This window comes from Centrocercus urophasianus, unplaced genomic scaffold (genome assembly GCF_019232065.1).
Source record: "Centrocercus urophasianus isolate 14NV4802_14NV808 unplaced genomic scaffold, USGS_Curo_1.0 seq_16, whole genome shotgun sequence".
In the NCBI taxonomy this organism is placed as follows: Eukaryota; Metazoa; Chordata; class Aves; order Galliformes; family Phasianidae; genus Centrocercus; species Centrocercus urophasianus.
In genome coordinates this window covers 20,986,463-21,007,990 of record NW_024884711.1, presented here as the reverse complement: position 1 = coordinate 21,007,990, position 21,528 = coordinate 20,986,463, and the positions used below count along the sequence as shown (strand labels likewise).

At 34.2% G+C, this 21,528-nt stretch overlaps 1 protein-coding gene across 3 annotated transcripts in view; it reads right to left on the bottom strand.

Annotated features, from left to right (window-relative positions):
- Positions 1-21,528, bottom strand: part of DGKB (diacylglycerol kinase beta) — a 326,408-nt gene that overhangs the window by 11,826 nt on the left and 293,054 nt on the right. For all 3 annotated transcript variants that reach the window (XM_042816926.1, XM_042816927.1, XM_042816928.1), the window contains one exon: positions 1,427-1,547. In XM_042816926.1, coding sequence (XP_042672860.1) covers positions 1,427-1,547 — 121 coding nt within the window. The remainder of the gene's footprint in view (positions 1-1,426; positions 1,548-21,528) is intronic.

Here is a 21,528-nt window from a genome sequence, read left to right as displayed (position 1 = left end):
ATGATAAAAAGAAAATAAAATTTAAAAATGATGATCTTTTAAATGACCTTTTCCAACTCTATATTTCTGTGTTATAGTCAGACCGTGTTATAGTCTGGACAACTCAATATAACACGGAAGAATCAATTCTAACAGTGGAAAAATGAGTCAGTTGATCACTCATGATCAGTGGAAATTCTATGTCAGACATTATTTTAAAATGACCAGCAGGTTGTAGTGTTAACCACAGTCATCAACAGCCAGAAGAAAAAGAAGGAAAGAATATTCAATGATGTCTCACATAAGTTTGAAATAATTCTAGCTCTTTTGCAGTTCTTGTTGATTTGGGATTATAAATATTGTATCGTGGTATCCAGGGAAGATGGGAATGAATGACTCTGCATTCTCATTTCTCTTCCTCACCCTCATGAGAGAGTAATTTGAAGCCAGGATCACCTGGTCCTTGAGAATAGTCTCAAAAATAGGCCACAAGCTTCAGGAATTCCTGAACTATCTTTAAGTTTTGACTTCTACTCTTTCTGTTAATTATCATACTTTATATCCAATTTCAGTCTTGATCCTTTCATTCTGTAACTTTTGACTTAACTATTAAAATTCTGCAAAATTCTTCCTGAAAAATTCTGTACGGATGAAGTTGAATGCCTTTCTCTTTTCCAGCCCTTATTTAATCCAAAAGTTAGAATAAATATTTTTTCCTTAAGAGTGCATCCAAATTTCCTCTGTTGTAAACATACTGGTCACTGTTAGCATAGTAAGTGATAAAACGTAGCTAAGTTAATCTGCTCCACTGCTCACAGCTTACACATATCAATGTATTTATTAATAGTAACTTACCAGCATTCAATAAATAACAAATAAATTTAAAAGAGAGCACTTTGACTTCCATGGATCAAACAAGTGCTTTACAAATACTAATTGCATACTACTATTCTCTGGTGAGAAATGCATTACAAATGGGTTAAAATGTGTCAAAGTAACGTTAAATGCCTTTTTGCTCTAATCTGCACAGAGTGCAGTCAGTAAAATAAACCAGGATGTTCATACATTACTCCTTCTCCTCCAATTGCTTAACAATATTTCTTCATAGGTTGAAATGACAGTTAAATACAACATGCAAAAACTGAATGTAAACACCTTCCTCCCTTCCTTTTCCTCTTTCCCTCTTTTTCTTTCTTTCTTTGCTTTCTTTCTTTCTTGCTTTCTCTCTTTCTTTCATACAGTTAAAGCAAGAAAGATGTATGGGCACAGAAAAATGAATAGAACACATTTGATATATAAATTGATACTCTCACAAGCATTAAGTTCAGTAATTATGACTATTACACCGTTAAATAAACTGTACTGGTGAAATATAAATATCAATTGATAATATATAAAACTTTATTGTTCAGTACAACAGTGTAGGGCAAATTAGATCTGTCAATACCTGATGACAACGGATGAGCACTGGGCAAGCCTTCTTCCAGCACTTTTCAGACCTGTATATATTTGACCCATCTCCATGGCTCCTTCCAGACCAACTACTTCCATAAGCTGGTCACTAAGATCTGAAAAAGTTGAAAAAATTGCATTTGGTCTAGACATGATTTTGATAGTTTTCATCCTAACTAGCAAAGCTATATATGATAATAGATAAAAAAGGATATGAACTGCCTTTTCTAATCACTAAGAAGTGATTTCAGTTTTAAGTTTTGGTGCATCTGGGCCTGTTGGTACACTATTCTAAAATACCTTGACCAGAATGATTCTAAAACACAATAATATACTCCATGGCTTGTTTAAATTCATACACAGAAAGAAAAAATCTCTCAGCAAATGAGAAAACAGGAAATGCTCCTTTTCATAAAATGAAATGTTTGCAGCTTAGAATTTTTTATGCTTATATTTACAGATATATTGTTTCAATAGATATTTAAAATCTGACAAAAGAAAAATCAGTGACCCATACAGTGCTAGTATCTTTTTCCAGACAGTGCATACAACTCTAACTCAGACCTTGTGTGCATACATTATTATTGTTTTTAATTATGAGACCATATATATATATATATATTAATAGGATTTTTGCTCCAATTAGTACATAGATTCAATGCAAAAAGGGCAGGAAAAACTCCTATCAGCAATTATTTTGATGCCCATACTGCATTTTGACTACATAGCATTTTGACATTACATTTCCAATAGCATGTAAATAACATGTAAATATCGTACTTGTCAAAATAAATTTTAGTTTGTTTCACTTCAAGGAGTGAGGACAAATTTTGTCTAGAATTTTGGATACAAACAGAAATACAATCAGTATCTTAAATAGTATTATAGCAATCTGGTTTGAAAAGCAAAAAAGTAAGGTAATGAAATATTATGCAGAAATAAATAAGGTGTTTTGTATGAAATACATAATATGCTCTGGTTTAAATACATGCTGCCAAGACCAGATGGACAAGCAAAAAAATTTTTTAGCTTTATATCATGTATGTTTTATAGATTGGCTGTTAATATCCCCGTTTCCAAAAGATAGGCTATTTGGTGAAGCAGAGCCATGAGCTAAAATGTTAGTCTATCATCACACTAAAGAAAACAAAGATAGGAGAGCACATTATTCTTTGTGTATTTTAAATACGTCACATTTTAATGAAGGTAGAATTTCATGCTAATTATCATATCTGTAATTCTAGTCCAAAGTTTCAAATTGAGTCTTTTCTGTTCACTTCTTTGGGCTTTGAAAGAAGATAATTAACCAAAAGAAATATTGTGATAGGGGAAAAAATATATATATTAAAATCGAATAGGATTTATGGTCTGGGTTATTCTGCTTCCAATCAGAAAATCAAATGCTATCCAGTGCTTTCATTTTCTTAATATTCTTTGCCATTTTGATTTTCCCATCACAGTGAAATGTACCACATGATATTAATGGAGCAAAAATAAACTGTATAATTTACAATTAAAGAACAAAACAAGATGGTAAAATATTTTAATACAATAGGATTAATTTTAACAATTAATTATTATAGTTAGTATCTCTATAACACATGTAAATCCAATTCTGCCTGTTGAGTTTTCTGTTGAATTGTTTAAAGGATTGTATTCTCTTTAAATATTTTCCTTGAGTTACTCATACACTTTTAACTTAGATTTAAACAAATTCTGCTTTTCTTGATAATCATAGATTTAAATGGGAAAGTCTCACTAATTTACAAGAGCACACAAAACTTTATAGAGGCACTAAATCATTAAAATGTTTCCAGCCAAAGAAAACATCTAATTCTTTTTCATTTGGTTATTAGAAAATGGTTATTTTTTAAATGGGAGAATAATTAAGAACAGATTTTTATTACTGACAGCTCAGGCAACATATGCAAGATTCAGAATAGTGACATTTGCAGTGATATAAATTTGATGCATCATTTTTCAATAGCTGTAAGACTAGTGCCAGTAACAGCAGGTAACTAAGGGCCAAATTCTGCCCTTTGATCCATATCACACATCTCCAAAAATGTAGTGTATTAAACATTGGAAGATGGAACTAAATAATACTCCTACCTATCAAAAAAAGTGAAGTATTTTCTAAAAGTTAGCATTTACCATATTACATTCTCAAAGCAGAGTTATTTTAAGCAAAATATGAGTATTTTTAGAATGAGACTTAAATTAGACATAACCTCCCTTCAGAAGCAGTAAACATTAAATGCAAAATGTAATTTGGAAATTTGAAAAACTTAACTTAGGGCTCATTAGTACTGTTGCTAACATATTCAACCTGATGGTTTTGTGTGCAACATTCATTTCAACAAATCCTTGAGCTAAATTACTTCGATAAGAACTTAGGGTGAAAAAAAGCTGTGCAGATATTCTAGTCCAGTTCCTCAAAGGTGTTACATAAGCTTGGGTACACTGCTTGAATATAAAGGACCAAGACATCAATGAATGAATTGCATTTGTCCTTAAGAGGTCCTCACCAACAACTCTAAAAGAAATTAAACTCTCTTAAACACGGTCAAGACTTCTTTTAAATTAAAAGATGGGAAAGGCAAAGTCATTCTTCATTCTGGTATGAAGCTGTCACTGATTTCTCAGAAGAAGCCGTGCTGGGCTATGTACTGCTCAACATATTCCCCTAAATAGAGTCTGGGAACAGAACCAGATAGCGAGATACTGAGGATTCAGCAAAGTAAAAATAATGGCCAGTTATAAAAACTGTTTAAGAATTTCACACTACAGAGTAACAGGCAACAAGAAGGCAGAAAATTGAATACATGCAATCTAATGCCCATTAAAGGAAACAGAGCTAACTGACAGAGCTAATGACATGTATAACCTGTTATATTCATGCATATTTAGAAAGAAACGTGCGTCCATGTGTATAGGTCTATATGTATATGTTATATGGGTTACGGCTGTCCTGCAGAAATTAAGATTATGTAGTTACTGTGGCTACTTCTATGACAATATCTGCTTGATGCTCAAAACTGATTTTAAAAAAATCCTATTAAATATTATGACTGGTACTTCCATGTACTACAGAGTCTGTAGCTACAGTTGATCAACAATGCATAGAATGACATGAAAGATAAGAGATGAAAGAGAAAAAGGCAACCAGACACAGTAAGAAATATCTTCTGTATGAAAAGAATTTAGACTAGGATCCTTCAGGAAGGAAGATGAATGGAGGAATAATGATATAGGTAGAGAAAATCTTAGGTAGCATGAACTAGGTAAACACAGTACTGTTATTTAGCATTTCTCTAAAATCAAAAACCAAGGAATGTCATATCTCTTCTACAACAAACAGAAAAGCCTTTTTACACGATATTCTGTTAAATCATAATACCATACTAGTCTTAAAAAATTCCTAATTCACAAATTGATATAGATCTGGCAGGTTATCTTAAAAGAAATATCAGTGTAAGTTTGCCCTCTTATGCTTTATTTCTAATCATGCAACACAAGCTGGTGCTAGAGGTCAGATACTGAGAAATGCAAACTTGTAAGTTGACCTAGTGGCACTGTTCTTGTTGCCTTCTTATACTTTTATTCAATTACAGTTCAGAATAATGAATGGACTTGTTCACTAAACATCTTGGTGGTCCTGTGTGGAATCAGAATTTGGACTCAGTGACCTTTACAGGTCCCTTCCAACTTGGGATATTCTATGATTCTCTGACTTAGAACAGGTTATAATGAGGATTTTCCTATGACACTTGTGAAAACTGTGCCTGTGACCTAATTCAGAAAGTTGTTTCATTTTGATCCTCAAATTGTATTCTAAAATTACACGCTATATGTGTCTATCAAGTATAGATTATAAACTATTTCTTTTTAGGCAAATTGTATTTTTAGGCAGGTTGTATTTCTTCTGTCTTCTAAAAATTTTATTCTAAGGATAATTTATTCCATTTATGACTGCATTGATCAAATTTTCTGCATGCTGCAATGCATGTTTCAGCTATTGCAACAACAAACCAAGTGACTTCACGTGTCTCTTAATGTTAGCCCCTGCAGCACACAAGGGCAATTGTCTCAAAGCAGCACTGTTGGCAGCAGCTGGTCACTCACATGCAGGGGAGCATCTGACCTCTTACACTCATCCCTGATGGGAAGGATGAAGTCTCTAGGTAGATGACTGTCCTTTTCCTCCCATCAGGCAGCAGGAGTAATAGAAGTCCAAACAGAAACTTACAGAAATGGCAGACCAAACACTATCCGTGAATACAAGTCCTTTACAGTGCTGCCTAGGGCATGAAGAAATACACTTGGAGACTTACAAGTTTCCTAGCAAGGTGTTTACATTTTCCATTAGCTCGGCATTAGTTGAACACTTCAATATTCAAAGTGAATACACAATAGGAGAGCACGCTTTGAAGGAAAGAAAAGTGGGGTAGTGAGTAGAAGCAGCATGATTAGAAATCCTGATTTACATAGAGAACTTTGCCTCTGTAATGGAACTGATTTTGATATCCCATTTATCTCTGCAATATATAAATATTGCTGTCCTGGCAAGAGATTGAATGACTATTATAATTCGGGGTTACTGCACTCAGGCACATTTGCATAAAAACACTGTTGGTCAGTGGTAAATCTGTCTCTGGCAGCAGTTTGTCTTCAGAGAGAAGGGACTCCATGGCTTGCTAAATGTAATCAAATCCTGGTAATCATCACACTGGAAATTTGTTGGCCCAAGTTAAAATAATGGATAAGAATATGAAAACTGGTGTGATGCCAGAGGATCCTTGAAAACCTCCTGAGCTCAGTGGTTTGCACCACGCAAATACTTCAGTATCTTCTCAGAACACTGGATGTATTTAAACTACTGTTTCCCATTGTGCAGGAATTTAGGGTCACTTCCATGACCATTGTACACAAAGCTCAAGGTGCATTTAATGCCACAAAGCTCATGATTTCAAATGAACAGCTTTTTCTAGATTCTAGATTCCTAGTTACAAGAAATCACTAAGTCAAAAGCATTCTATGCATTCTGTTTTATTGTTATGCTACTTGAGAAGCTACCTGAAGTAACATACGCCTCAATGTTTACAACTTTATTTCAGAGTTGTACCTAGAGGACCATGCAATGTCAAGGCTCTGTTAACTTACTGATTCATAGACACATAACAAGAAAAAGATTTTACATCCAAGAGTTTATAGCATAGACAGATAAAGCAGACAAAATATGGGGGAAAAGTAATATTATCATGCCAATTTTACCAAGTGGAAATTGTGCACAGTTTTAGGTTCTGTAAAAGGTTCGTCCTCATCTGGATATATTATGTGTGACCCAGGAGAGTCATAGTATTTTTGCTGCTATATAAAGCATTAGGATCATGAATTTGCAGAAATTACTGGACAAGTTCACACATGAAAATTTGTATCAGACAGGAACTAAATCAACAACACTCTAATTTCAAATTCTATTCTCCCTCTTAACATTGACGTTAGCATAGATATCAAGTCCTATGTCTTTAATACTAGATCCAGTTTTTGACTATTTTGAGTTTGCTTGTAAACACAAAAAAACTCAGTTGGTTCCATACATCATGACAATATTGATTCCCAATTCAAGTCTTTACTCTGGCCTTCATATTTTCTCCTGCTGCTAAAAATAAACGAAACAAGTCTGCCTCTTAATGTGAGGAAAAGAAGAAATACCACTTCTGTAATATCCACCCTAGCGAGATACTCATAGCATGATAATGAAGTAAGCAGATATTTTATACTTATATAAACATACAGACAATCACACAGACATTTTATACCTATAAGTACATACACACATTTGATATATATCCAGATATATACACTTCTAAGCAGTACAGTATATTTTTGCTTTACCATCTGAATTAATGATATACTCTAAATGAGGTAAAACTGAAAGGCTGCTGCTTTGGATATTTAAAATGAACGCAGTTAATAAAATCCTGACTCTGCTGAATTCAGTGGCAAAACTCTCACAGACTTCAGCAAGGCCCAGTATTCACCCAGTGTCTTCTGTCTTGCATCATGGCACCACGGAGGCTCTGCCTCGTTTGGAACTGTTTAACTGACGCAGTTCAGCCTAATACTGTGTACTGGACCTTTTTCTTCCCCCATATATAATAATTTCTGGAATCCCATTAATCATGGAGTGACAAGCTTCCCCCCAGAAGTAGCAGTGCAAAGAAGAAATAATCAGTCCTTCTAATTGAATATTACATGGAACTTTTTAACATGCACAAAAGGCTTTTGTAAAATGCAAGTGAACTTCTTTCTTTAAGCTTACAAGGGGAAAGGACAGGAAAATTCTTAAGAGAAACTTCCTTGATTAATAGTAAAAGAATAAAAATAGGAAAAATCCCCCACCACCCCAGAGCATTCAAATTAAATAGCTTCAACCCAAACCTTCTCCCAAATACCAACGATCAGATATTCAACATTTGAAACAAGAGGTTTCATCTTCCACTTCAGGAGGTCATTATGGGTAAGTCTTTCATGGTAAAGCTAGGCAGACAAAACGTATTCTTTTTTTTATAGATTTACTCTTTTAATAGTTTGAGGTACAATTGCATTGAACATTCTGCTGCACCAAAAAGCCCCCTATTATTTTAATCTGTATTCTTTTAAAAGTTATTTGTTCAAAAGGATTTCACTCTGTTACTCTTATACCCCCTTCATCCAACAGAACAAAAGCTGTTCTATGAAAGGAGTCTAAACTTGGACAAACCGTAAAAAAAGCAAAAGTTCCTCTCTGTTTTTATCAAATTTGATTGCTGCAGCTGTTCCCAGTTTCTGTATTTTAAAAATAGCCTTATTCAGTGCCTTGTTGGCTAAAGGCCAGAGTACCATTAGAACATGCTGTACGGAAAACCTCTATTCAGTTACAGATACAGAAATATATTTAAGATCAGTGGGGGTCATCTGCAGCAAACACTTGTATGGGAGAAAATGGAATTTTAATGTGCTTGGATTGCTCACCACTTTTAACAGATATTTAAGAACTTCAAACCGGATATCTTTCTATTTGTATTGGTATTCTCATTTTACTGAGCATCAGGTACAATACAGTATGAGCAAGTCAAGATCATTTAAACTAACAAAAATAGATCTAATTCTCAAATTACTTCTTAGTAGTTCTGGCATTCACTTTAAGTGGCTCCTAGTAATATTGGATATTTGATTAGCCTATAAAAATGCCACAGCCTAGAAAAGAAAAATACAGTAATATTGATGGAAATGTAGAAAACTGATCAATGGAAACCAGCTTTGATTTGTACATTTCTAGTACTGACAGGGGATAAATGTTCCCCTTCCTGCAGAATAGCAAACTCTAATAATGGCATTATTTATTCAGCAAGGAGTTTTTTGTTGTTGTTGTTTGCTTTTTGGTTGGTTTTTTTTTTTTTTTTTCTTACTTTCTTTCCTCTTTTCTCTACTTTTCTCCTCCTTGTGCAGTAGTGATTTTGGCCCAAAAACCCATAACCTCCTTAAAGATTATCATTACTATTTCTCTCCATAAGAAACAATTCCATTTTCATCCTCTACTGTGTTGACACTCCATGTTGTTTGAAAATCATAGTATGAAGAATGGATAGTGGTTTGAACAACAGCAGTTTGTTAAGTTATTAACCTTGAGCCTAACCCCAGAAAATTATTCTGAATGTCACTGAGATGCATGATAGATCAAAATTTTTAGCTCTTTATGAGGGTTTAAAGTGTGTATGTCAGAGTGCTCAAAGCTACATTTTTCAACTGCAGCTGAAACTCGTGGTCCAGCTCCTGCTGGAGGCAAAGGCCTGTGGAATTGACACAGTTTCTTCTTAACTCGTTGTTTGAGGGGGACACGAGCAGCACATATGCTACCTCTAGGACTGAGCAAGAGCAATTTCTACCCAAGGCTCAGTTCTCTTTTCAGTTTGGACAATGCAAACTTGAATATAGCAGTCAACACATCTGGAGTTAATGAAAAAACAACTTCTGTAATTAATTCTCAACCCAGTTGCATTTGGACAATTCTAGAGGGTGGACAAAATTGGTTACTCACTGGCATTGTGACAGGATGGCACTTCAATAAAGGCTTTCTAGTTTCCAACTTCATTGGCACAAACCTCATTGAATACAACTTGGAAATAGTCATTCTGGATTTGTTTTTATTTTATTAAAACAGTTATTCACTGGAAAGGGTGGGAAGGTTGTTTCTTGTTTGTTTTTAGTTAAATACAGAAACTAATCCGGAAGGACAGAGGACTTCTCATGAACATTTCATGGAAAGGCTCACCTTCAAGGTTACTTTTAACAGAATAAGAGGAGAGTTCTTAATGTAATTTTGGTCTCTTCTCAACAAATAATTTAGGGATGTATATTCAGAGATATCAAATGGACTTAATGTGAGTTGCAACCATGACTATGAAGAGTTCTGTTTATTCAGGCCTATCTCTATGGTAACTACTTTAGTATTCTGAAATCACATACCATAATTATCAAGCAAAATAAATATGGGTGAGTGCAACAAACAGGTTTTCATTTACATATTTAAGGGATCAAAAAATCCAGCCCTATTTGTATAACGCACTGTGTGATCAATTTTGAAAAAAATATTTCATCATTGTAATTCATGCATGGTAATAGTAGCTAAGTGTTCTTTTCCATGACACTATTTTGCACTAGGATCAGCGGCACAAGGGGACTGGCAATATTCTAAAGGTATTAAAGAAAGAAGATGCAGGTGCACTAATGAATGGATGGTCTTTGGATTACAGTATTTATGTCTGCTGTGCCGAACTAAACAGAAACCTAAACATCACACATACAAAGTGGTACAACAAGAACATCTGTGTTGGGGGGCTGAACTGGCATGGCTAATACCTTTAGTGCCAGGTGCAAGGAAATTTCAGTACAGCTTGAGTAATTTGACTGCTAGCATCTGTATATATCAGATTATCTCTCCCATATTCCACTGGAATGTTTATATAATACATCTGGCTTTAGATTCTAGCATACGAAAGGACAGGCTTTAATCCTATTCTTGGATCTCAACCTCTTTTTTCTCCCTCTATATATATATATTTTTCTTAGAAACATGTCCATTTCCCCAAGAAATTTTAGATTTTAATGGAAAGTCACCTTCTAAAAATCAACCTTCAAAATAAAAATGAAGATTTTCATTTCAAATTCAAGTGACAGACCTGTTTCATATAATGTCAATGGCATTTGGAGGAAGACCTGAAGAACCTAAAAGATCCAGACAGCTGGCTGGAACAATTGCTAGGAGATACCAAAACAGTCACTTATGATGTACTCATTGAAGTCCTATAATAATAGCCTTTGAAATATGAGAAATTCCTACAGAGTTCATTGAGGCCATGACCTCTTTCTGCATTAAGTGGCTCAGGTTCAATCTTTTATTTCTTAATTAGGCAAAGACTTCAGTACTCAAAGCTGAAAACTTACAAAACCACCAGTGGATCATGTCAATTCAGATGGAAGTTAATGACCATGAAATCAATAAAAGCAGAAGGTATTCTCAAGAAACAACTGGGAAGGAAACAAAAAGAAGAAATATGGGAATAAGATGACTGTACTTGTTCTCTAGGATGAGTAGATTTGTTGAAGCACTGTGAACGTGTTTGAACCAAAGACAGTCATGTTTATTCTGTCCAATATATTTAACAAGACCAATATTTCTACTCAGGACAGGAAGGAAATGTTGTCAGTAATAGAGCTGGACATGTTGAGCTTTGAAGGAATTCTTCAGAAAGACTTTCGGAAAACTATTTCTTTCCCTTGGTAGTTTTAATTCACCTCTTTCCATCCCCAGGCACTGATTAAACCTCCTGAACACGTCTAATACATAATCTAAAAATGAAAGGACAAATACACTTCTCTGTGAATTGGGAGTATATTTCACCACACTGTAAATTATCTTTGCTGAAGTCTAACAAGGTGTGACAAAAATATAATAAATACAAACAAGTCCACAGGGAACATATGCAAAAAACATTTAAAAAGGTTGATTTTAGGCAAAAATGCTGTAGCAAATTTTCAGTCCCTAGTTACTCACCTTTTCTTGCTGCTTCAGTTCTAACGACAGATTCCTTCATTATTTTTTGACCTGATATGATACACCATCTGATATAATTATGTTGCAAGTCTACATAAATAATTCGATGGTTGCTTTAAAATATATTTCATAAATTAGTATTATTATACATTAGCAAAACTCCATTCAATTTCTACATTCTGTTGCTGAGCTATGACTTGCTGTGTGCCTAGAGGACCTGGGATTCCCAGACAGCCTTGCAGGTAGTGCTAAGTCATCATGAGCCCAAACAGTTTCCATAATCACACAAAATCCCATATGTTTAATTTATATTTATTATATACTGATAGACTATCCTACTGTTAGTCTAGAGTATCACCACAGACTTCCTAAGAACCACTGCCCTGTAGGAAGACGTTAAAGGCTATTGGTCCTGATAGATCTTTTTCAACAGATTATAAACCATTTGGCTGATGGAGTTACCACATAACAGAACAAATGGCTGTGGTTATTCAGGACCCATTTAAGAAGTGGATCATGTGTTCCTCTCATAGGACATCTCAATCACACCCCAAAACATTTCTGGAAGTAGCTGGATTGTCATAATTATTCCAATTTACACACACATAGCTGTCAAGACCAGAGTAGAACATCCTATTGCAGAGAGACCTTTGTACCCACAGTTTCATTATTAGTACATGGGATCTTCCACTATACTTATGTATACATCACATGAGGAATCAGGTGGGAAGAGACAAAAGTCACTGACTGATTGGATATATGTCAGTGTTGCTCCTCAACAAGTTACAACAAGCATGGAGTAATAGTGGGAAAAAAAAATATATATATATATATATATATATATATATGCTGGCGATTAAAACGAGTATACAAAACAGCAGTTGGTCATAAGCAAACATTTTGCTGCTATGAAGACCCAGCTGCTTTGGTTGGCTAAAATGAAAAAGGAACAATGCTTTAGAAGATCTCACAAATGACAGATAACATGAGAAAAACCCAAGATTTCCTCACAAAAGATGAATATTCAGTCTTTTTTTCAGCCAATCATAACACATCAAATTTCTTTGGGTCTAGAGTCCTAGGAAAGAGTGACATGCACTAAATGAAAATCTACTCACAGCTGCTAAAACCAGTTTATTCTGTATGCTTGTTTCGGTCTCATTAAATATTCATTTATTGATATTAGACTTATGAAAAATTTAAGCATAATTTTAATCCTCCCTTATATGAATAGGAGAAATTAAAGGAACTGGGAGTTCATCCTGATTTATAAGTATTAGTGGTACAGCTTCTGATATTTTCAGAAAAGGACAACAATATCAGAAATCAATGAAAAAGAATGTTTTGTACGATACCTAAGTATTTAAGTACAATATCAGCTTATGCTAGTCATATTTCAAGAGTTGAGTTGAACGTTCTGTAATTGTGCCATCAACCCACATGAATCAAAGCTTTATTAAATAAAACTGTAAAAGCTGCCATTTGCTACTTTTAAAATATCTCATTTCTCACGGCATTTACTTGATAATGGTCACTAGAGTTACAAAATGCTAGAAATATCAATGCTCTTGAAAATCTTGCTTGGGTACTTATTGTAGAAGCTGAAGCATCTGTAACACTGTACAGCAGTTATTAGCTTCTTGCAATTTCTAGCAATGCTCTTTACAAAGTGGAAATAAATGGATTAGCATTTTGACTTCTTTTAAGTAAGCATTTTGTATACAATTAATATAAAAGGAATTACCAAATCAATTTGAGCTGTAAATTCAGAGGTTTTTTTTCCAAATTAAAAACAAACAAACAAATGAAAACAACAACAAAATCCAGACTCTAAGCTGCTGCTAAATCTAAAATCAATGGAATTTGCAATGTATTTTGTTTTAATTAAAATGGAAATATATTGTCAAATTCAACAGACACACAGAATAATTAAAAAGCAGAGTAAGAAAATCCTTCTAAAGTTAGCATTTGAAAAACACAAGCAACATTTTCCATAGTTCTTTATGCAAGGGAAATCAAAATCGAACTCAAACAACAAGCCTTCTCTCACAGAGAAAGTTCAACGAAAGTTTGACTCAACTCACATTCAGGCATAATGAGAACTCGACCCAGTCCTAAACCTTCTGAATAAATAGAGTAGTATTTTCTTAGAATAAAATAAAATTAATCTGTGCTATTTTATTTGCAACATAAAAAGCAATCAAATAAAAAGACAAAAGGAGAGCAGTGAGGGAAAACAGTTACTTGTTAAGTTGAGATACTTTTTTCCATCATGTGTTTTCATCTAAAATATACTGGAACATGACGTTGCCAGTGACATTCCCAGTGTTTAAACAGTTCTTTATGTCATCAAAGTACAATATATACATTGAAGTTTAAGGTACTTACCATGAAAAGTACAACATACAACACTAAGGAGCACGGAAAGTGGAGTTCACAAGAGTATTGAATTGAGGATAGGCTGTCTGAACACTTACACCTTCTATGCTTTGAGTTCTAATTCTCTAGCCTTGAAACCATTCTATTTTTTTTTTAAACTTACTTTTTACAGTCAGTGTACATTAAACACTTCGTAAAATCAATTTACAGAATTATCCACGTGGATATAGAATAACATTTTCTTTTTTCTTGTTTTATCTCCTATAACTTATTTTCATTCAACCACAGCTTTAGTCTTTTATTGGTTAAAGCTGTTGGTTGAAGATTTAGTTAAAACATTATCAACAGAAAGTACTTGTTTGCCTCATCTCCATTACGTACAGATTTTCCTGCTGCAACACTCAAGCTGCAAAGGGTAAGACAAAGACTTCCTACTTTTTTTTTGTTCTATTTTACAGCATTTCACAAAATTGGACTATATGTTAAGTCTGCATTGTAGTAATTGAGGAATCACAACTAAAGCTAGTAACATAAAATATACATCTTTATGTGGGATCTGCTCCAAAGCCTTCCAGTGAAGCAGAAATGAAACGACCGCTTTGTATCTGGTATCTTAACTGCCTAAGTGGTTTTAATACTATATGTGTAATATTACTAATGTAATAAAGGAACACTTAACCATTTTCATTTTATTTTAACTATTAATTGCAGAGCAACAAAGACAGAGGAACAAAAGTCAGAGGTTTTGAATTCTGCTCAGCTGGAGCACATTGTGTGATTTCAGGAAACTATACAGAATTACTGTGGGGCTGGGATTCTTCTGGCTCTTGAGGAAATAGGAATAAGTTTTACTATAAGTTACCATAAAAGTTTCCAACAGCTCCAGTTTCACATATGCAACCAATATTCAATGGTGATCACCAATGATGCACTTATCAGACTGTGAGCTCTCCAGGGCCCACCTTTGTTTTTTTTTTTTTTTTTTTTGTGCTATACTCTATTTCTTGTAATTCTGCTATCTGATTAGGCTCCATAGGAGGTACTGGAATATACATAAATAAAAAGCAAGAGAAGACAATTAAAAAAATAATAATTGCTACTATTAATCTAAGAGATTGTGATATAAACTACACATTTCATATTGCTCTGTTAACTCCCAAGGGAGTCTGAGAGAACACATACGTGCATAAGCCAGTGTTATTGAACAGTGTTTCCTCATCTGTTTAGCAGAAATTTCATCCCAGTGCAGACTGATGATTTACACTGTATTTACCTTGGCTAACTTGTGAAATATCCTTACTTCAGCTCCATCACTCAGCTTTCTCGCAAATGCCTGCTTGTTTTTTGCAAATATTTTTTTCCATCTCTGGGAATTTTAATAGGCATGAGTGAATGAGCACAGTTATGAAAGAAATTCATAGTACATAGGAAAACCCTGGAATTCAGTTATTAATCAGGCATATCATCTTCATGTCTTTCTCAAGCTGACTACTGCTTGGTCATCTGGATAATGCCAATGATCTCTTTCTAGTCTGACCACCATAAAGTCACTTGTACACAGTAGCATGGGTTGGCCTGTGAGTATGCCTGCATCTCAATAGGACTATTCACATGAACAGATGTTACTCAATGTGAATACTGGTTGAAGTGTTAAGCCTGTCCTTGCTCTTCCTCTTGTTACAAACATCAGCTGCTCAGATATTCAGGCTCTTTTTTTATGGCTTGTTGCCATAAGCAAAGCATGTGGATTTTATCTTATTTTTTAAATCCACCATTCTTCTGTTGTAAACTAATGTTTTTATACTCCTCCCTAAAGTTTCTTCTATGGATGATGACAAAAGATTTAAGACCAGTTAGTTGTTCAGCATGAGATTTTGTGGCATTCATTAAACTCTGTCAGTCTATTTTTAAGTATATACACAAATGAATATGGAAGTTATGTTGGACCAACATTGAATTTTTATTCTCCTACTACACAAAAAAAAAAAACCTTATAAAGATGAAGAATGTTTGGCTTGATGTATCTTATTTTCATCCCAAAATGATTTATGTCCATAGAAAATTTATATATGGAGTATAAAATTCTTAATCATTAAAAAATACAAGAAATTTTAGGTACTTGTTAACAACAATAGTAGCCTAGGCACAAAGTTCTGGAAGGAAATGTTTAAGCAAGATACATTTCAGATACAGCTGGACCAGGTGGTCCAGTCTGTCAGTTTTCAACTCTTTACTGAACATCACCTGACCATGCTAGTTTATGCATTTATTTAGTTTTTCTACGTGTTCTTTTACTTCACTCATTTCAAATGAACCTAATTCATTTCAAATGAGCCTAATTAAAAGCTGACTCATTGTGCTTCCAGGTTTTCATACTAAAAAACAAAAACAAACCTGAATGTGAGGTAGGAAGACAGAAGAAAAAAAAAAACCAACATGAAACTTGCAAAACAAGTCTTGATGAATATTGCCAAAGACCAACAAAAAAACAACCCCATGAATTCCCATACTCTTTTTTTCCTCATTTAGTACCAAAACATGCCATGTAAATGCAAATGTATGTAAATGAATACGTCACTTAATAGAGAGAAGTGACCAATCTTGTTTTGCAGGTAGTCATGTGCTAACAAATGAAGTAATTTGGTGTAGTTAATATCCTGTTTCCTTCTCCTTATATGCGCAGAAATTGCTTTCAAAGGAATTTACCCAGATGAAACTGGCAGTTCCCTAAGTACCAGACAAGAAAAGGTTAAGAAGATTCAGAATAACCAGCCAACTTCTCACAAAAAAACCCAGAACTCTATTCGTACGGCAAAACGTATGCTACATTTTCTATAATCTACTATATTTGCCATATTTCATATATCATTAACACCCACTTCCTTTGGAAACCATTTTTCACCTAGTATTTTTTGTAAGCAGCAAAATGTATAATATATACTTGCTAGTCTTTTTCTTTACTTCATATTATTTCTTTTGTTCTCTCAGCTTATTGAGAACCATGCTAGTACTTCTAGTACCAGAACTGCCATCTGCTGTGCCTTTATTATTGTATCATTCATTTCATGCCTTCTTTCATGTCCTGTCACCTCTTACTAACACTGCTTATTGGATTCTGGCACACTGATTCTTTTAATGTCACAGTATCTCCTTTTCAAACTCAGTATGTTTTCATCTTCCTTAAACTTAACCACTTAACTCACTATTACAACAGATTGGAATCCACTGCATCTCAGTTCTAGCACCTCAATCATGCGGCACTGGAAGACTGGAAGAAGAAGTGAATGAAAGGATTTGCATATCCAGGCCTTACCCAACATACCTATAAGCTCACAATCTCGTCAGCAGAGAGAGAGATTTACATCCTCCCCTCACGGGATCTGATACTTGCAGTCCTGTTACAGGGTACTCAGGGTACAGGGTTGCCTTCTATTAGAAAATAAATTATTGTCACAGCAGTAGTATGTACTGATTAGCTCCTGGTACTAAGACTAGGATCCCTTCAGGCTCAGACCACACAGAATAGTGCCTATCAGCTTCCATAACATGTTGGGGGATGGTCAGTACATAAACAGAAAGACTGGGAGGAAAGCAAACAAGTACACCTGAAAACATGAGATGTGGATTCAATCACATGGAGGTCTGGAGTGCAGAATCCAGACATCTCCTTTCTTAAGTGAGGACCCAAAGAAGAATTTATTCATGGAAAAACTAAAAGGCCAGCAAGAATAATTTGTGCTCGTAACTAAAACACATCTTGTTCTCCCTGCCTGAACAGAATCAGCTCAGTCAAAAACAACAGAGTTTGGGGTAGGAAATGCACTTCTGTCTTCCCATATCAATACTAGAAGTCACAGCCGTATCAGCAGCCAACTGAGCAAGTAGTTTTGGCAACTAAGTTTCACTATCCGGAGCACCTAGACACTAGAAGAAATTAAAATGTATCAACTGTCCATGCTTTAGACAGATTTCAAGTGCCTAAAAGGTCTCAAGTGAAGTAAGGTCTCAAGTGCCTAAAAGTCTCAAGTGAAGTAGGATTTAGATTCATGAGCTTTATTAATTAGTATGGTATTTATTAATGCTAATATTTTGATTTTAAAATTGATTTCACACAATTAACTGGACTTCTGCTTCCTGCAGTGTCACTTCCAAGTGCCACTATGCATAGTGAAGTGTTATGCTGCGGACCAATAAATTTGACTCAAGAATAATGCTTTTAAATTTTTGAGGGGGAAAGTCCATCTTGAAAATATAATTGCTTAAATTAAACATAAACTATAAAAAATTGGTACATCCTTACTATATTTTTACAAACGGAATAGGATGAAGTTTAAAATATGCTGCTTGTCCTTGAAACTGAATATTATGGCTCAGCCTGGAGAATTTCTGTAGTTAGATTATCAACTCCAGGTAGAGAGATGAAAACACTGAATTATTGTGTAACAGACAGTAGTAGTATAATACTCCACTGATCTGAAAGAATACTGCACCCTATGACAGAAATACAACCACTCCTTCAGCAAATACGGAATGAAAACAATAAATGATACAGATCTGAGAGGCATTGAGAATAATGCTGGAAAGCAATATGCTATGATTGAAGGGAACAAATTTGTTTTCAAGTAAATAATATAAAAATGGCATATTTTATGTTTCTTCATTGTTTGAATTTGAGGGCTGCTTTGGAAGTAATGCCTGGTGCAGATTTTTCTAAGCACAGTGTGCAGCTCTTGTTTGTTGCTGACAAAAATGTACAGCTAATGGCGATGCCAACGTTGAAAAATAGTGCTTTGTAACTCAAAATTTGCCCTAACAAATAATGTTATTGTGCTCTTTGTTATAGTTTTCATGGAAATAAATAAGACACATTACTTTTGGAGCACTACATATGTTTTATAATAGTGTGTCTTGGGCCCAATGAGGATCTGCGTTATGTGTTCAGAAGACGAGGCGTTGTAACTTGACTAGGTTTGTAGATGCAGTACTCTTTAAAAATTGATGAGAAGCATATTAACATGTTCTGAATTACAGTGACAAACGTTTAAAGAACAGACATCTTATAACAATGGAAACATAGTCAAAGGAAACTTCTGCAGTAGACTGCATAGTTTCACAGGGGAAAGAGTTGGAGAAATATCCCTCCAAAGACAATTAACATAAAAGAGGGTCAGAGATGAAGTAAAAACATAAATACTCATATTACACTTGCATAAAGAAAAGCATTTGAGAGAAATAAATAAGCTCTGATCTCTTAGCTGATCCGGGAAACAATTCAATTAAAGTAATCAACATGCCAGATCTCCCTTCCTGATTTGCTTAAGTAGGTTTGTATTTGCAAAAGTAGAATTAGATTGTGTATATATGCTTCCCTTCATTTCTTCTCCCACAGGGAAAAATCAAAATTACAAGCGATCATTTAGCAAATGTCAAGACAGATTAAAGGAATTCAGGTTCCCAGAATTTTGACTACATTAACTATAGGATTTGTATGCATTAAAGCCACAAATCTGGCTCAAATTTAGCTCAGCCATCATTTTGCTAGCTCAGCTAACCAAGTTTCAATTGCATCAGTATGTCTTTGGTCAGGAATTCTGCATTTGTTTCATAATAACTATAGTTTGTATTAGTTTCTATTCCGCATTTGTTTCATAATAACTATAGTTTGTATTAGTTTCTATTCCACACACACAAATACTGAAACTTCATTTCACCGTTATATTGTATCCATTTGAAAAGGTTGCACGAACCAGATGAATAACATTAAAATAGTAATAAGAAATCTATAAGTTAACTAACATAGTTATGAGGATAAAGTATGAAATGATGTTATCCCTACCACTTTGAAACAGACCTTGACAATTCATTGAGCATAATAAATTGTTAAAGGTTTATAAAGACAACAAGCTTACATTCACAGGAGACGATACATTTGCAGAGCAGATTATGCTGTCAGAGAAAGGAAAAAAAGCCTCCTCAGTGAATGCTATAACAGAAGAAAATACAGGAACAGCAGAGATAGCTACAGTAAAACTCATTGATAATAACAACAGTATTATCTGCTCTGCAAGACTTTCTGCACACTGAGTATAATCCTGCACTGAACAGACTCAGAATCCATAGGCTAACAGGAATGAACTTGAAGTACCAATAATATTATAGTATGCTAAGTTAAATTCAATTTCCTGTCAATTCCTAAGATGACATCAGAAAGTTTCTCTAGGAACAGGGCACAAAAGTCTGCAAGAACTTAAGACACTAGTAGGTACTCAAATGATGGTAAATCTTCAGATTTATAGATTATGTAGTTTTCCTGTTTCACTAGATTCACACTATTTGTAAATATAACTTTCCTACACAACAGATTTTTGTTAATTATTATTTACAGAAAACACTATAAAAACTATCTTCACATGCACTGAAAGTTTCTACAATATTTTCAACAGATTATGTAACAATTAATTGGAAATTACATTTTATCCTCCTCTCCCAAAGAAAGAGATATATTCCATAAGACCTACTCATTTTTAACGGAATACAATTTGAATAAAAACCTTGTAAATACTTTAACAGCTACTAGTTACATACTAATTTTCATCCTATTTTTCCACACACCAATAGTATTCCAAATTGCTTGGCTCTTATACTGTTTATTTCTTATTTCACAGTAAGAATCAAGATGAGTTGAATTTTAACAATTTATAATTTTAGACTGCTTCCATCTTCACACTGGAACTTGCAGAAGCAAGGACAGGTAAAGATTTTAACAAAGGATAAGACATTAACACTTAGTATGACCTGTATCAGTCAAAAATAAATGACTAGAAATGTATTTTAAGAGTCCTTTGCAAGTTGCAAGTACCTGTACTTGGAAAAAAAAAAAAAAAAAAATTACCACATTTCCACTTTCAGATCACTGAAAACCATTTTTGAAGAGTTGAATATTTTTTCACTTACTTGTATATCTTAACTTAGGGAAAAATAGTTAACATCAGAGTTCACAGCTTTTCACACTGTACAGGCACAGGCAGACTTGACATAGATCTGAGCTAAGTACCATAACAAAGATCTGCTAGGAGATGGGAAATTATTATAGAGTAGATTTCTCTCTTCTGTTAGAGAAGACAGGCATAAGTGACCATGAAAGCTGTTCTGTGAGCTTTAGCAGTGTAACAAGGAAGTTGAGTTTTCTTAGATTTGAGAATGCTTTCACTGTTTAGTTGAAAATGCTGCCCCAAGTAAGGATCAGTATTTTAATTTCAGAAGGCAATTTCAGAGAGAATTACTTTAGATAACAAATGAAGGAAAACTGATACTGAACACATAGGGAAGAACCATACTCTTTAGTTATTCCTGGTTCTTTAATAAAATAGTTTATTTTTTTTTTTTTTTAAATGACCAACCTCGTAAGTATGGAATTTTGACCAACACAACTTTTTCTTTTTATTTAAACTTCAAAGGTTAAGCAGAATATATAAGTGGTCCCAGGTAACATAACTGATACTGAAGTCATGGAAAAGGCATTTCAAAATGCTTAGGTTTGTAACTAAAACAAATGGGCAAGTACCTGTAGGAATGTATGAATATGCGCGATCTAAGTTACAGTGATTTTTTCTGCAATG